Source organism: Pangasianodon hypophthalmus, chromosome 10, assembly GCF_027358585.1.
Source record: "Pangasianodon hypophthalmus isolate fPanHyp1 chromosome 10, fPanHyp1.pri, whole genome shotgun sequence".
Taxonomy (NCBI): domain Eukaryota; kingdom Metazoa; phylum Chordata; class Actinopteri; order Siluriformes; family Pangasiidae; genus Pangasianodon; species Pangasianodon hypophthalmus.
Window position 1 is genome coordinate 19115166 of NC_069719.1, and position 17361 is coordinate 19132526.

The 17361-nt window shown below is 39.0% G+C and overlaps 1 protein-coding gene across 2 annotated transcripts; it reads right to left on the bottom strand.

Moving 5' to 3' along the window:
• Positions 1-4536: 4536 nt before the first annotated feature.
• On the bottom strand, positions 4537-17330 carry lin52 (lin-52 DREAM MuvB core complex component). Of its 2 annotated transcripts, none has more exons than XM_026934540.3 (6): positions 17216-17312; positions 15729-15803; positions 15528-15565; positions 15349-15415; positions 15135-15218; positions 4537-5549 (listed from the first exon to the last, which is right to left on the bottom strand). In XM_026934540.3, the coding sequence occupies exons 1-6, from the start codon at positions 17232-17234 to the stop codon at positions 5494-5496; spliced, it is 339 nt and encodes a 112-aa protein (XP_026790341.1). In that variant the 5' UTR covers positions 17235-17312; the 3' UTR covers positions 4537-5493. The 2 variants fall into 2 exon arrangements, with proteins under 2 accessions (XP_026790341.1, XP_034164276.1); XM_034308385.2 differs by lacking the exon at positions 4537-5549 and adding an exon at positions 13401-14081 and having other exon boundaries at positions 17216-17330.
• Positions 17331-17361: the final 31 nt, after the last annotated feature.

A 17361-nucleotide genomic window follows, 5' to 3' on the forward strand; every position in this document is an offset into this window, starting at 1 on the left:
GTCGCGTCAAGTCCCGCGAGAGTTGCACCCAGCAGCTTTCCCGCCTAATAAAAGTGACGTGTGCAGGTGAGCAACCAAACCGGCGACATTTTATCAGTACAGCAGAGCGGTGTACGAGTTCTGAGCTGTAATAATGTATAAACTTCTGGAGCTTATCAGCTTAAAAGGGAAAACACCACAGAAAAGCTTTGAATTTTGACCATATGGGACATTATTCAATTAGCAGGCCATGCTAAGTCTTTACTGGCATGTGGCCAGGATAATTAGTAGAGGTGGCCATTTCATTCTACAGTAATTAAAAAGTAGGTGTAAACATATGAATTGATTCAGTAGTTTTATAAGATATAAGACACACAATGGGTTATTTATATGTAGGCTAAAGACAACTGTTAATAAGGATGTTGGAAATCAAAGTTAAACTGACCTACCTACAATGGGCTCAGACATCATCATTTAAAATAACTACTGAAAATGAGCACATATGATAAATCACAAAATGCACATTTTAAAACCAATAGGAAATGATAAAGCCAATAGGAAATGTTAAGGAACGTTCGCAGCCAAGCAAGCCGTCAAGGCGAAAGACAAAATGGTGTTCCTCGCACCCCTGAGCGTCCCTTATGGCATAACACATAGGCTACATTTCACAAGCCATTATGTGAAGAACATGTGAAGGTGCATTTCAACATGATATGCCCTAAAATTGTGAATTCAAGTGATTACATAAAATATATATATATATATATATATATATATATATATATATATATATATATATATATATATATATATATATTTATGTGATTGTTCATATTGCATTCTCTCATTCAGTCTGATACAAGTCTAAATATATATATATATATATATATATATATATATATATATGATCCATTGGAGAAAATCACATCAGGAAAAAAGGCCCCACCTGCCATATATCTAAAAATTTACCATGCAAAAATAATCATGAAAAAATTACATGAAAATAAAAACACATGCGCCGCGTATGAAAAGTCCACTACATGTGTAAAATGTGTGAAATATAACATGAAGTGGGTAAAAACCATGTGTGTAAATTTCATGTGTCAGGTTCAATATACAAGAATAAGCAAGATGTAACGTCTATAATTACATGGGGACCAGGTGAAACTAATTAGAAGCTATTAAATGGAAATTTCATTGCAGTTAATGAAGAAATCAATGTTCTGCTGATATGCTAATGACACATCATCCAGTGAAGTTAAAACCATATATTCATTCAGAAAGCTGTCAATTACAGACACACTTCTGTCCTAATCTGAGCTGGGCTTTGCTGCTTATTGTAAATGGGTGAAAAAGCCTCACAGCTTTTGATAAACCATGCACACTGGGAAATAGGCGCTTCCTGATTTGCATGCATAAGAGGACAGACTGATAAAGCTGCAGATTATGGAAAGATTTAGTTCAGTCATTCGTAAAGATCGGCTAGCCTATCAAAAGCTGCAAGATCTGATGGCTTTCAGATTAAAAGGCAAACAGCTGTTGCATAATTTGTTATTTTTGTTCTCAATGTTTTGCCCGTTCATAAAGCACTGCAGCATGAAGTTTATTTTTGAGCTGCACATGCAAAAGGAGTTTTGTAAGGCCAATCTTTAAATGTTGAGACAATAATTAAAATTTATTCTGCATTGCACAAGTGCACCAGCCTCTGCTGGGAATATGGATAAAATATGAAGACAGCAAAATGGAGCCTTGTCCATAGCACATGAATGCAGACTTTGACTATTGGAATAATCTTCAGCAGTGGCACACAACGCAGCGCATACCAATCATGTTTACGAGCATATTTTGAAACAGTTGACAGCTATTTTTCTTTCTGAGTAGGGGAAGAACGTTCACTCATGGGAAGGTCACTAGAAGGTAACAAGCTTGATTTGGGCTGTGGTTAGGGACAGCATTAGCCCAACCCCTAAACACAGATTGCTAGAGCATGATATGCTCATGTCAGGCAATCTAAATGAGAGATCTGGGCTCTAAGCCATTTGTCTATCATTCGGCCCACAGGCCTATTAGAAGTGATGAATTGTTTTAAAGCCTGTATTTAGTACTTTCATACTCTGTTCCCAGACAAAAGACAGTGCGCACTGTGTAGAATAAGCTTGTGGAAAAGATTTAACTTTGAGCTCTATCTTTAGTTGAGATTCTGAAAATTGTTTGAAAATGGACACTTGATTAAACAAGATTAGAGTTTAGGGAGTTAAGGGAGTCCTTTGACCATGTTAAAGTGCTTGTAGGCGTGAGGTCCTTTCAACATCTAAAAGTTGGCGCCTGTAGTGCTCCTATACAGTCTTATCTGAAAATAGAAAGAGCAGCAGACACCTTGTGCTGAGTCGGTAGAAAAAAATCCAAACACTCAGCTAAGAGTTTTTTTTTCTCCCCCTCCTTCCCCTCTGTGTGCTGTCAGGGGTGTGATGACCCCACAAAGCAGAGAGAGTTTGCTAGCTCCAGTTTTCTCATGGTGCTTCCACAATGGCGTTTTTGGAAGCTGCCTGTCGGCATTGCTTAATTAGGCAAGGAGTTGATTAATTTGCACTAATTGACAGCTAATTAAAGGCCTGAGGGCACATTGGATTGACGTTTGTCAGGGCACCGGGGCTCAGTGAGGTCAGGCCAGCGGATTTGTCGCTCTGCTGGGATTTCTGGGTTTTCCCCCCTCCAGGAGACAACCACTCTGTGGGGAACGAGTCCCATTTTAAGGCGGCTGTCTGAACAACACCCTGTTGATAGAGCCGGCTACTAGTGCCGGAGGCCATTATGTGAACCACAGCAGACTTGGCGTGGTGTCTCAGTGCTTTCCTCACACGGCTCATTGCATCCGCTGGTGTGACAGTGAAATCACAATCAACAAGTGCAACCAGCAGTTTCAACAAGTGCAAATCTCTCACGCAGACACTTACTATTGCAGCAATTGTTTACAATTAATTTACCAGAATTTCCTAATTTATCACTACTAAGTATGACATGAAAATACTGTTAGAAAAGTTAAACGTCTGCAAACATACACTCACCAACCACTTACCATCAGTACATTCATGCTATTATCCAATCAGCCAATAATGTGGCAGCAGCACTATGCATAAAATCATGCAGATACCGGTCAAGAGCTGTCAGAATGCAGGGAAAAAATGTGATCTCAGTGACTTTGACCGTGGCATGTGGTTGTTGGTGTCAGATGGGCTGATCTGAGTATTTCAGAAACTGAAAAACAAAAGATCATCTGGTGAGCATCAGTTCAAATAACTCAGATAACCACTCTTTACAACCGTGGTGAGCAGAAAAGACTCAGAAGACACAACACATCAACCCTTCAGGCGGATGGGCTACAAGTGCTGCTCACAGGTTGTTTTTTGTACCATTCTTTCTAAAATTTAGAGACTGTTGTGTGCAAAAATCCCAGAAGATCAGCAGTTTCTGAAATACCCAAACCAGCCCAACGAACATAAACAACCATGCCACGGGCAAAGCCACTGAGATCACACGTTTCCCCCATTCTGATGTTTGATGTGTACATTAACTGAAACCCTTGACCTGGATCTGCATAATTTTATGCATTGTGCGGTCATGAATGGCTGATTGGATAACTGCATGAATAAGCAGGTGTACAGGTGTTCCTAAATAAAGTGGTCATTGACGGCATATCAAGTACATTAAACGTCAGAAAAATATTACCTAACAATTCTCTCATCAGAGCTTTAACAAAAATAATGAAGCAGCAACAGGAAAGAAGTCAAGAATCAAACTTTTAAAGTCCTCAGATTACTAATTTCTGGACAACCTACTGAAATAAACTAAAAAATAATTTTTGGAAAAAATCTGCATAAAAAGCAATTAAGTTTTAGTGGGACACCAGTAAGTTTGGTGTTGTGCTGGTAGCAGCAGCCTCAAAGGCAAAGACAATCAGGGGTGTATTAGTGAAGGAAGAGGCATAGTTGTTCAAGTTGGAAGGAGCAGGAGGACCCCAACCATAGCTGAAGCCTTTTCGACATCTCCAGCCAATAACAGCCCTGCCCATTGTCTCACCTAATTACACTGGCCGGAGCGTTCTTTGTTTCCCATTCAGCATGCCTGTCCGATTTCCTTTTCCGTGAGACCACTCGCTCCACTGTCCCTGGAAGTGTGCTAATTAGAGAAGAAATGGCCCTAGTAATTATGTCAAATCTCATTAAAGTGGATGACAATGAGCAATATTATTTTTACGCAATGTTTTGTGTCAGGGGGCCTCAAAACTTCCAATTCACATTAAACAGGAGAAATGGCCTTGCACTAGTTTGGAAGCGGGATCCTAATGGGACGAGTCTATGGAGCGGCACAGGCATGAAGTTATTGCCCTAATTAAAATGTTTTGATGGTGCCACATAAACCACCCTTGTTTTATGAAAGTTACTTTTTAGGAGGGTCACTAGACACTTTATTATATATTACTGTAGTTTGAAAGTAACAGAACAAACAAGATATATTAGTAGCTTTTAAATGTGTAAACAATTTTAAACCCATTAATAATTAAAAATAATTAAAAAAAATGATTTTATTAATAAATAATGTTAACTGGAAATAAGACAAGAGTGATTTAGTCAGTAAATAAATATAGAGCAGACATAAACAAAAAAGCATTTAATTAAGGAAAAAAACACAATCAAAAAATATTTTACACATTATACATGTACAGGAACTTGCATCAGTTCACCATGCCTGTAACTATACCCATTGGCCATTTTATCAGGTACACCTACCATATAGGGTCACTCTGTAGGTATACATTTGAAGACTGTATCCCAATCTGTTGCTATACCTCATTCACTAATGAAAAAGAACCAGCATAAGAACTACTGCTGAGCAGATAATGTGGGCAGTGGACTTTCGGCACGACAGCGACACTGACATGATAGTGTGTGTGGTGCTGGTATGAGTATGATAGAGCAGCACTGATTGTGTTTTTAAACACTGTATTTTTTTATCTTTATCTGTTTCTGACCACAGGATACTGTTGGCTGGATATTTTTTTCTGGTAGTATGTTTCTCATCCCAGCAGCAACACGGAGATGTTTAAAACCCCGATAACACTGCTGCACCTTCTACACACCAGCACCACACGCACTACACTACGACTAGCTCAGTGTCACTGCTTTGCTGAAAATGGCTCCCCAACTGAATGATACCTGGTCAACAGTGGTCCTACTGTGGTCCTTTCCCAGTCGAAGGGGAGGATAGCAGCTGACGAACTGTACATATCAACAGATCAGCTACAATAATAATTATATATCTAGACAACGCACCTACATGGTAGGTTTGCCTGATTAAATGGTCAAGACCTGCATATGTACCTAATAAACTGGTAACTCTGCGTATATAAATAAATTCATCCAGCTAAGCTTTCAGATGTTCCAGATCATGGCACAGTTATTTTGCTACAAAGTCTCTTGATATAGGTCCAAACACAGTCAGTCCCTCCCTCAGTCTTCATTTTTTCGGCCTCTCCAAGATGTTAAGGAATTTCCCTCTCGTCATTTCTCTGGCTGGAAAAAAAAAAAAGGAAAAGAGATATGAGTGTGCCTTTTTATAAAAGTCAGTCAGGGCACCACAATGCCAGATGGAGCTGAAAACTATGAAGAGTATATGTAATCGCAGAAATATGGTGTAATTTTCTTCCTTGTACAGCTTAATAAAAAGGGCTCCCTTGACGCAGCAGTTTGACCAGCAGAGATAACTTCAGTTGCTTTGTTTTACGTAATAATCATTGAAAGGCTCACATGGGCAGATCCACTGCGATGCAGAGGTTTAAAGTACTATTCGGACGGGATATGTTTTCTGGACATAAACTATGTGGACACCTGACCAACGCTTAAAATTCAATAACTATTTCTTGTAGGGATTGTGGCTGTGCAAATTACGCTTGATCATTAATAGGTCACATGCCCATAACATGTACAAAGCCTGGAAGCCTAGATGTGAGCTAGGAACTCAATCAAAGGCACCACCAGCAGCTTTAGTCTAGCAGTTGAACACAATGCAACACTTATGTAGACAGTTATAAGCTAAAACCTCTCAATATAGGCCAAACAAATCTACAGCAATTTCATGAGCCATAAGCATCATTTTAAGCATGAAAAGACAGCTGTGTTCAGTCCTACTTACATACCTTATTAGTTCAATCAAAAAAAGTTAAGAACAATCTTGAGTGAAAAAGAGGCAATAAACTGTTTATGAAGCAGATGATTATAATCATAAAACACTGAGATGAGCAATAGAGGAAATATGGGAGCCTTTTTCTTAAACCTGTACATTCTGTTCTGAGAAACGGTCATGCAACGTGCTACTGAAACACACTTACTTGCAACTAGTGTTTCTGGCAGTGACAAGGTGGAACCTGTAGCTTACTGCTACATAAAAGACAAGCACACAACCTGTACTGAATTGTGCTTTGCATTTGTCCATGATAGTCAGGATATAATCCAAAGCCAAAAGTATATACAGATATGAAACCTATATTTGCCACTGTTCAAAGGTGGAGGTGATTTAACAGCACAGTAGTGAAAGAAGGACTGAGTAACACAGTGTTGAGAGTAGACATGATTCGTCAGATGTTGGCTAATAGAATAGTGCAGCAAATTGTAATTTAGATGAACTTCCCCACGTGGAATAATAATGCCGGGATTTTGTGTCAGTAGCTACACCCTGAGTTGTCAATCACTGGGCTAAACATGATGGTAATTGGATTCAGACTGATTAACTTTGCTTGGTACTGTCTCTTCAAATAACACAAAACAAAATAATCAGAAGCAAGGCTGGTCAGGCAGGGTTGCAGCCATGAATGAAACCATCAAAATGAGAAGGATTGAAAGGACGTAATTTGACCTGCAATTCCTGCTAAAGAGAAAAAGATCGTGTTTATAAAAGTGAAATGCGGCCAGTAAAGGTGAGGCACCATTGTAGGTTCTGAAATGGCAGACGACCTGGGAGTGAGTTAATGTACATTTGCACACATGAATCCTGGTGATATTATTCAATACATAAGGCTAAAACAAAATAATAATTCTTAAAAGACAAAACAGTTAAATAACTGCCTCTATAAAACAGTAATTAGGGTTTTAAGATAAACAATGACCACAGAACTGTATTAAATGACAGCAAAAGCATTTGTTGTATGTTATAAACAAATTTATATAAAGATGTGATACATAGCCATTGAATTCTCAGTTGAACTTGATACCTATAGTATCAAAATATACTCAACATTCTCAAAAGACATTCAAATAACCAAGAACAGTGCTTAGTTTGCTTAATTAAGGAAGTGAAGTGCAATCCATCCATCCCAGTAATAAGAACAAAGCTACCCTGTGGATGGCGCATGGCATCCTTTTACTTTAACGCTTTTACTACTAAAGCTTTTTTCCACAAACTTTAGCATAATCTTTTCAAAACAAGCTTTAGCCCAGGCTGCTTATCAGTCAACTGTCCACTTACTTTTGAGCCTGTGAAAATGGAGGGACTCTGTAAAAAATGGCTGTAATTCCTAAATGGTTAATGCAATATTTTTGTTAAACCCCTTGAATTAAAGTTGAAAGTCTACATTTCAATCACATCTCGATTGCTTCATTTCAAATCCATTTTGGAGATTATGAAAATTGTGTCTCTGTCCAAATACTTAGGGACCTGACTGTATACACAAACAATTTCATTTCAGAATATTAATAAAACAGCTTATCAGTGTTAACAATGAGCAAACAGTAATAAATCCATTTATAAACAAATTCATAATCAGCAGAGATTAGTGATGTCAGCATTTTCCACAAATCACCATGTATCTTAATCCCCATTACATGTCCATGATAGTCCTGCTAACAGCTCATTAAATGGGCCAGTGGTTTCTAGAGAGGTCTGCAAATAGGGGAAGGCCCTCATCATAGCTAAACTAACAATTTCATCCCTAGCTCTTTTGGACCCTTACAATCTCTCACTCATTTTCTGTCCAAAACAATACGGAAGCCTATCTGGCTCAGCTCTCTCCCCAGAGACCTTGCCACCAGAGAGCAACCCTCTGATCCACTCATTAATTAGATTTCCATTTATCCTCCAGTCCCGTCAGAGCAGAAGGGAAATGATTTGCATTGAGTGGTTTAGATTAAAAGAGGGTCCAGCAAGCTAGCCACCTTCTTTTGGCACGTGCCCATACGCAAGTGCAGCACACACGAGAGCGCACGCGCGCACACTCACAATCAATACTGATTAGCAGGAGTTAGAGATTTGTTTAGTTGATTAGAAAGGTCAATTACTAATTCTGTACTTAGTTAATCAGCAACTTCTTTGCCTCGACATCCATACAAAATTACATACTGTGTATTTCAGCGGTTCTATATTACCCTTTGCTGCTGCGTAACAAACAGTGTTCAGAGCACACTAAGTCAAAAAAATATTAATTAAGTCAACTTAATTTGAATTATGGAGTGATAAAGGTGGCTGTTCAATCACGCAGTGCTAATGTGGATAACAATGGGGATTGCAGATAGTATGGCAACATTAGCCTCCTTTTCACCGTCAGCTGAGCACTGTTCATTTTACACAGCGATTATTATACTTATTTTTGTGTATAACTTAAGTTCAGATGGGAAAATAAACTAACAAAGGCAACATAAGCAGAATCGAGATCGGCACCATTCCAACCCTTTTGAGGATGTCTTCGTAAACAGCGGGGTGTGACATAGATACTCCTTTCTTCCATCTTATGAGCTGTGGCTGATTAATGTGAGGATTGCAATAGCAACAAGATGGATCCTTTTAAACCCAGAAGAGAAAATGAGTCCCTGGACTGAGCTGAAAACCCTGTTTAGATCCGACTGCCCCAAATCACTTTCATTAAGAGTCAAACACACCAATTGCACCCCTGTTGCACATCTCAAACTGCCACTTGGCTATTACGGGGCGTAATCTTTATTTAATAGATTTAACATCCATATTCACTGCCTGATTCCCAAGAGAGCGAGGCGGAACGCCGAGGACACACACGGACACACTTTCACACACACATGCATACACATTAACCCACGCCCACATGTCTCCCGCTTCGGAATACATACACCTGACGCTCATGTTTGGGCTCAAAATTCAATTACCCACTTATTGATACTTCACAGGGATATTTAAGATGCAGACATGGAGAGTGATTTCCCAGGGGAGCCACCGCTTCCTCTTAATGTCCCAGCCGAGAGCTCCTCACCCCTCCCGCCTGTTCTCTACACCACGAATCATTACACACAGGCACGTGTACACACATACACACACACACACACACCCTGTCTCTTTTTCTCACACACACACCACAGCCTATCCCTGTCCATGAGGTCTCCTTATTAATAGGCAATCAGTCAAAATTCATTCATTAAAAACCTTAAAAGGTTTTTGCACAGACACTATGATTAGCTGGGAAAGAAAATCCAATGAATTCCTAATGCACCTATGGAAATGAGGTGTCATTTCCGATCTGTTGATGGACGCAGTGGGGAGGACAGAGGAGGGAGAGGGAGCTGCTCGCATTTCCTCTTCCTCTCTCCCGAGCCAGTGTAGCTACAGCCAAAATCAGCTGTACTGTATGTGAGAAGCTTGAACACATTAGACTAAAATGTAACAAAGCACTAGAAAATAATTATTGGACTATATGAAGTTGGGCAACGCTCTTGTTATCATGTGCATATCTCTATATTAGTCAGAGATAAGCAATGTTCAGAGCAACACGCACTGCATTTTTTTTTTCCTGCAATGCCAAGATCAGGTTTGTTTCAGCTTGATAAACTCAGGAAAGGCTGTGAAGTCAGATGTAGCGCACACATTTCTGCTTTTTGCTATCCACACAATAGGGCACAGTGCCAGGAAAAGGCCAGAGAGTACAGAGGAGGAAGGGTGAGGGAGTGGATAGATAGAGGAGAGCTTTCACCCAGCACAGCCTGTCATCTGACAACACTTCATAACTGCTGGCCCCCGCGGTCAGGTGTCTCTGATGGATTGATGGAAGCCCATTACTACGATGCCGTAGCGTCCGTCCAATCATTACAGTGCTACGGTGCACTTAATAGAGCTGAGATTGATCTGAGGGAGGAGGCATTGAACGCTGGGGCTATTAGTGTTGGACAGGTGTGACCCTTCAGCCTCACTCCTGATAGCAGGAATACAGCAGCTACAAGACGGTGGTTTTCATGTCAGACATGTTTCTTTTTGTGAATTTTGCACATTTCATCAGTCAATTAATACTGTTTATCCAACTTGCTTCAAAGACTTTATTTGCCCTCAGCCTTTGCTTGCTTTGACTCTAACACAATTTCATCACATCATATCAGAATCAAGCTTTTACTGATGGAAAGAAGTGCTACTAATCTGAAATAAGCAACATTCTCATTATATTTTTGCCTTCTTAAAGAAACTGAGTAAATAACACTAAGAAAACAGTATTACACTGTCCAAAAATCCCTAATCCCTACAATATTTATGAAAGACATTTTGCCAAAATAAAACTCTGCCTCCTGAACATTTTCATCAAGATTAAACAAATGTGTTACATCACGCCACCATTTTACATCAGCAGGCATTAGCAGTATCATCAGCGTTGCCTGAGACCTACCTGTCCCAGAGGGCCACTCTCTATTCAATTACCTTCAATAACAGCACTTATCAGTGTAGTGAGTGGCCCTGTGGGACGAGAGGGTCCTGATGAGCACGCTCAGACAGCAGTATTTATCAAGGCCTGGAGCAGATGGGGACTGGTAGGGGGAAGGAAAGCTGGGCACGCGTCAGCTCCTCCGAGAGTACTGCTACTCGGCGTCACTTGGCTAACGGAGGAGGGGTGTGTGTCCCCAAGGAGGTGGATCTGGCACACGCCTCATTCTCATGCTTACAAAAATATGGCCACATGTTTGCACGCATAGTGAGATTAGGCACAATAATGCTTTTACATGTTGTATTGTCCTTGCTATATCTAAGGAAAAAAAACCTGTGGCCTGAATTTACTAAAAGTAAAAAATTAAATGTCTAGCACACCAAATTACCAATCTAAATACCAATCATTAAATCCTGCTTAGATGCATGTAAGCAAGTAAAAGGAAGATATCTAAAGATATCTAAAATGAGAATTCAGAATCGCAACTCCATTAAGTCTAAGCCACTTGTGTGTCCTCCAGCCAAAGCCTTCAAGGGTGAGTTTTCACTGCCTGATTACGCATCCCCATTAACCAGCTTAGGACTTTAATGGCCACCGTGGCACAGTAAATCGTCCTGGCACAATCCCCTCACCCCGCATGTCCTACCCCGCCCTTCCCTGGCTCATTTTAAAGACGGTGCAGAGCGAAAGAAACATGAAGAAAAAGTAACTGAGATTTACAAGGCTTTCCCGACAGCTGCAAAAACGAAGAAAATTAAATCCCACCACGTTAAAGGTCATTGGTGGTTGAAGTCGCTGGGAACAAATAATAATCACAATTTTGTACTTGCTGAAGGTGATCACTGTGGACAATCAAGTGGAATTCATGAATGTTATTGGAAACATACAAATTACAATTAACATAAAATGGTTAAGATAAATATTGTATATGAGAGTTATAAAAAGTGAGAGATAAAAAGTAATCGAATCCAACAAATAGTACAAATAATTAAACAATTCAGGCTCTTTCATAATAAAGCATCCTCATCTTTACAAAGGAATTTTGTTTTAGCTCAGTGGTTTGCATCCAACATGTACTTTTTGTTTATATACAATTAGGACACACTAGTTTCAATAAAGGCTTAATAATGTCTTAATAATATCTGAACGACGTTTTGATAAAAGCTTATGGTTGAAATTTGCTTCTAAGACAAATGTAAATAGTTAAGTTAATACCCATGCATACATTTATTTCTGAAATTGTTTCTCCAAACAAGTAGTTTCCATTTGGAACTTAGAAGAAGCAGCCCACAAGTGTTCAGCCTATATGGGAATTTTAAGAAAAGCCTCTTTCTTGAAGCTGGCTGAGAAAATGCCAAGAGTTTGCAAAGCTTCAACAGTTATTTCACAGCAATATGGTCTTTGTTATTATTTTAAAATAGCAGAAAATAATGAAAATTAAGAAACCCTTCTATGAGCAGGTATGTCCAAACATTTGACAGATAGTGTACACGTGACCACTTCCACCTTTTTTTTTTTTTTTTTTTTCCATTTACAAAGTAGTAGTGTTTCAAAACATCCACTGAGATAGTGAATAATGGCAGCAAATACAGCTTGCAATCACTGCACCGTCCCTAAATGCACGAATAATTCAAGCAAACATCTATACCACTGATGTGCTTTTGAGCAGGAAATTGCTTTGTGCTATTCGCTGGGATGAGGGTGAGCATTTTAAGAGGCACAAAGTATGGCTGTAGCCAGCATTTCAAAGAACCCGACTACTCGAAAACCACTAGCGGTAAATGCCACAAACACGGAGGATTCACATCCTCTCGATCTGAATGCACAGATCAAACATCTGTTGTCCGGCCAAATGTTTTTGACAAACTCAGAAAAGCCAACAGTGTGTGGGAGCTACTGTTCCTCCTCCAGATAAAATGGAGATGTTCATTGTGTCCTGCACATGCTAGTTTATTAGTGTTAGGTTTATGAGCAACTGTGCCAAGAGATCATCTAAAGGAACTAGCTAACTAGACAAGCGTAAAAATGTAGCCAAGTATTTACTGCTTACTTAAATATCCAGAATATAAAGCTAACAGGCTGTTCAGATTCGCTGTCACTCAAGCATTTCAATACCTAAACAATGTTCGGCAACCGGAGTGGAACTGCGGAACGCTACTGTTCATTAGCGGATATGATGACACAGTTGTTGTGAGAAAAGGTCTACAGCTGTGGTGTCCTGTCTTATGTCCTACTGCAATGATCATTGGTATCTACATGTTCAGTGGATAGTGGTGGTGTGTGTGTGTGCGTGTAAGGGGGGGGAAGTGAGATGAGGTGAGGTGAGGTGATGATATGGTCAGCTTTTAATCCCACCAGACTGAGACCCACTGAGAACATTTGGGACTACGTTATGCGGAAAAGCAAAATCTATCCAAGACTGAGTAACATTTTAATTGCACTTTCTATGTTTACATTCATTGCTTATATGTTTCAGTGATTATTAGATACATAATACTGTCATTTGTTATGGGTTTGGCACCTTTACCATGATGTATGTTAAAAAAAATTAACTGAATGGTCATCAACCCAATATATAGGTTACTCTGTTATGATTTATGACACAGTTGATTCCTTCTACTGATATGCTGTATAGGCTGAGAAAAGTGCTTGATGGCTGATGCTCATAATAGTCTACTAGTTGTTGCTAAGGCTTAACAAGCTACTGACAATCACAAATGTGCAACTATCATCATTTTATTAACACCATGCTTGCAAAATTACACAAACCTGTGACAAATTAGGTTAGGCATAATCCCCAAATGAATGGGCATACTCTAATCATAGCCATCAGATGGAATTTTATAAAACATTTTATGTCACATGACGGTCTACCTCTTTGCACTCTCAGCTCATCAGTGAGCTTTCAACGCTGTGTGTTTGCCTGAGGCCCACATGCGCACGGAGAAAGAAGTGCAGCATGAATTTAAACAAATGGTTCTCACTCAGATCTTTCAGAAGCATCACTGACTTTAAATGAAAATGACTCTACCACCAAATGCTGCATTTGGAAAGCTCAAGCTACACATGAATGATGAGTGTTATGTGGTATGTTACATCTGCTGCCTTTCAACCATCAATCCCTGTTTTTTTAATGCAACTGAATGGAAAATCTTCCACATCCACATTCTGTAATATACTATCACATATTATCTACTCCCCAGATGCAGTGGAATCCTGACTGTTCTGTAGATATGGCCATAACTCAGACAGGCATTTATGTTGACTGCATGTATAAAAATTATTAGGATAATTGCAATTGGTGAGGAAATCAGTGACGTGTCATTGACCATGCTTGAACACCTCTAATATCCAGACTCCTGCTCGGTCTGCATGTGACGTCTGAAAGCGATCTGACAGCCATCTGAAAGTAATCACCAACAAATACTGAACAACTCAGGTTCTGATATCTAATCTGTCTAGACAAACCAAATCCATACTTAATAAACTACCTGCCTGTGCCAGTTGATTTTGTCTCCAGCTATTTTCAGACAGCAAAACCCCAGGAGATCCACAAATGCAATGTTTTTTTTTTTTTTTCCTCCACACTAAATGTTTTTCACTCGACATGTCAAGTTTTTTAAGCTTAGATTTGGTACAATTGTAAATATGGCAGATCGAAAGGTATACATTTATGTAGATTTATTACATATTTTCCTGGGATCATGTCAATTTCTATTGCTTGGATGCAAAATCAGGATTTCAAAACCATAGCAATTGTCAGGTTATTTGATTTTTTAATCGATTTTTCAATGTTGAAAAGGGGGTCAAGAGATATAGCATAGCTTTATATCCATAACCATTTTAAACAGCAGTTTATAAGTGATGTCTATCAAGAATAATGCTATAAGATATAACATATACTGTAGCTTAGGAGACTGCATGCTTGGACATGTTTGCAACAGGGAATCCATTTTTTTTTTTTTTAGCTTAACATCACCATCTAGAGGACAAAAGAGCCACTGACTGAATTCACAAGAGATGTTTCGAGTATGCATTCAATCCACATCATGCACTGCACTTCATTTTTTATGAAGAAACTAACGCCCAAATACACAACCATATCAATGAAACGTGCAGGATGGGGATAGCCGAAGTTAGTCCAGCTGTACTTATCACACTGTTCAATAAAAATGTGGCATGAGAAAGCAGGACAGTGAATAAACCGACTATTCCTTTTCCTTTCCGTTTCACATTCATTACAGTTTTGTAGATTATGACTTTTCAATAGACCTTTCAGTGCATAGAAAGTATAATTTCGATGTGATTTCAATGGATTTCTATGGAGTTTATACTTTATTTACAGACATGTGTCTGATGTGAATTGGCCTTAAAGCGCCACCAGCTCCTGAGGCACACAGTGGCTGACAGTTTTCATCATATTTTTCTTTATTTGAATATAATATGTTCTACTTACACTCTTCCAAGCCCAGCTGATACGCCAAGTTCTGCAGCCCTTTAACTTTTTCCATCAGGTTAGCTGTGGTCAGACTTCCCAGCTCTGTGACAGTAAAAATAGAGTAGCTTAGTTAAAAGGAAAAACTGCTTTGCACAAACCGAAAGGTAATGAAAATCATTACAAGATCAAATCTATGCATTTGCAATTTTGTCAAACATGCACGAGACGAGACCTTTCAGCATTTCAATGTCTTCTGACTCCAATTCTGCCATCCACTTGGGTGGAGAATTTGTTATTGGCTGAGGGAAGAAAAAAAAGAAAAAAAAAAAAAAAACAGACAAAATTATTCTTCTCTTGATCACGCCATATGACTTTAAGATGATTAATAGATGATATGTGTACAATACTTACATTTTTAAATGTAGCAGCAAATTCTGAAACTCCTGGCACTGTTTCCAAACAACCAAGACAAATATTAAATAAGAGAATACAATCAGTGCACAACAGTGTAACTACATACACTCTCACCATCACTCACTTTGGAAAATAGCTTTTATTTTATAGATTACTATTTTTGAAAATGATTCTTTAACATTATAATATAAAACTTACATTGTTCTGGCCAGAGGTCAGGTGAAGCTCTATCAAGCTTTTCATAGCTCAGCAACGACGACTCAAAGTCCTCAGCTATGAAGAAGGACAGAAACTTTTCAACATTCTGATTTAGACAGTGTAATCTTTCTTTCCTTTTAATTTAGATCTATGGATGTCAAGCTGTGGTCCGGGGCCCCATGACTCCATGACGTCTAAGACACCCATGAGTACCCATGAATGTATTACTATTATTAATGATGCAAAAAAAGGCAAATCTAGTGATTTTTGAGCAGACTGTCTACTGGATTTGATATGACTCTCCAGCTCACATCACAGCTGCTGGTTATATGAGTTAAGAGAGCAGGTTCAGTCAACTCTCCACCAGTTGTGTAAACCCTGAATGGGCTGTGCTTGCGCAAGCTTATGTTCTCAACAACCAATCACTAATCACTATTGTTTCCCAGGACCAATCACTAATCAGCATTGTTCCCAAGAACCAATCACTGATCACCACTGCTTGTCCCACCCACACTCTTCTCGGTTCTTCATTTTAAACTCACTTCTTGGCAATATTTAAGTAGTAAAAAAAAAAAAGTGAGTCATTCCATCCGTTTTCTTCATCTTTATTTCCCAACTACTCACTACCACTACTTCTTTTAATCTGCATTCATGACACATTTATAGTAATTTTTTTTAAAATACATAAATAGTTTGTTTAAACGGTTTGACTATTTTTTTTATTACATAAACAGCTGTTTTGTGACCAAAGATTTCTTTCTAGAAGAAATGTTATTATCTATTATATTTTATTCTATTCTATATTCAGAAACACTTCCATTTTCATGTAACATGTTTTGAAATGCAAATGAGACAGGTGCTTAAATTAATATGCAAATTAGCTCGTGGCGTCATCTGGCGATTTTAAAGCCTGCATTAGCTACAATACCGTTAAAAGTGTTGGCACCACTGATTGTTGTACATTTTATTTAGTCGTTTTAGCTCTCCATTTTGATAATTCCTGATTTAAAGGTAATCAGTACTAGGTTAAACAGCACAGCAGTACCTATATCTTTGGTAGCTAGCAATAATACTGCTTACAGAGCTAGTATACTCTCAGTATCTGGTTAGATATCGGTGTGAACACGGCGCCGAACCGAACCGAGTCTGGTGTGTGTGATATATCTGGCGGACATTTTGCTCATTACAGTTTCATGCCAGGTAGATATCCATAATTACCAGCTGACTAGCCTGCTAAACTAGCTAGCATAAAGACATGGGTTATCGTCTGTTTGGTTAGCAGGAGGCTACTAGAGACCGATAAACAGGCGCTAGCTGGCGATTAGAAAAGTAAAGGTAGCATTAGTGTGAAGCTTTTAACCTCACTATTCAACAAGGAAGAAAGCGTGTGAATTCACACACACTCCATTACACGCAAAGAACTCTTCACGTTACATTTAAACAACGACAGCAGAGAAATTAGTTGCCTGAGAGGAATTAAATTTTACCTCCATTCGGAGACGCCATTTTGACATCGAACCACGTGATGTGCTAGAGCCAATCGTTGAGGAGATGTTAACTGAGTAACGGAAAAAGCCCCGCCTTGTTTGGAAGGCTGCTGGGTAATGAGGTTTACATTGCAGAATGGAAGAAC